The 492-nt window shown below is 62.4% G+C and overlaps 1 protein-coding gene across 1 annotated transcript in view; it reads right to left on the reverse strand.

The window, feature by feature from the left end:
• The window catches only part of EMH_0043290 (uncharacterized protein), a gene marked incomplete at both ends in the record, with an annotated part of 3,107 nt that overhangs the window by 793 nt on the left and 1,822 nt on the right, over positions 1–492 (reverse strand). Inside the window, one exon of the mRNA XM_013495830.1 lies at positions 1–490. Coding sequence (XP_013351284.1) covers positions 1–490 — 490 coding nt within the window. The remainder of the gene's footprint in view (positions 491–492) is intronic.

Genomic DNA, 492 nt, shown 5'->3' on the forward strand with positions numbered 1-492 from the left:
GCAGCAGCAGCAGCAGCAGCAGCAGCAGGGCCCATGTTAGCACCCTCCTGCCCCGGCGTGAAGATGCTGGAGAAGGTCCTTTGAATGTCTGTCCACCAATTCATAACAACTTCTCCCTGCTGCTGCTGCTGCTGCTGCTGCTGCTGCTGCTGCTGCTGCTGCGGGGTGTCTGCGCGGTGCTTGTGCCGCACTGCACCGACAGCAGCAGCTGCATGCGGTACCCAGGACTGCGCTGTTCTGTGGCTGGTGGTGCCTTTGAAGTAGCTGCCGCTGCGAGTGCTTCTCCTGCTTATGCTGCTGCTGTTGCACTCCTGCTGCAGCTGCTGCTGCTGCTGCTGCTGCTGCTGCTGCTGCTGCTGCTGCTGCTGCGGGGCAGGCTTGGCAGCAAGGAACTCAAAGTGGGCCTCATCGACGTTCAGCTCATCGGACTCCATCCTCACCATTGCTGCGGGCGGGGATGGCTCTCGCTGCTGCTGCTGCTGCTGCTGCTGC

The sequence above is a fragment of the Eimeria mitis genome, genomic scaffold, assembly GCF_000499745.2.
Source record: "Eimeria mitis Houghton genomic scaffold, Emh_scaff1772, whole genome shotgun sequence".
NCBI classification, from domain to species: domain Eukaryota; phylum Apicomplexa; class Conoidasida; order Eucoccidiorida; family Eimeriidae; genus Eimeria; species Eimeria mitis.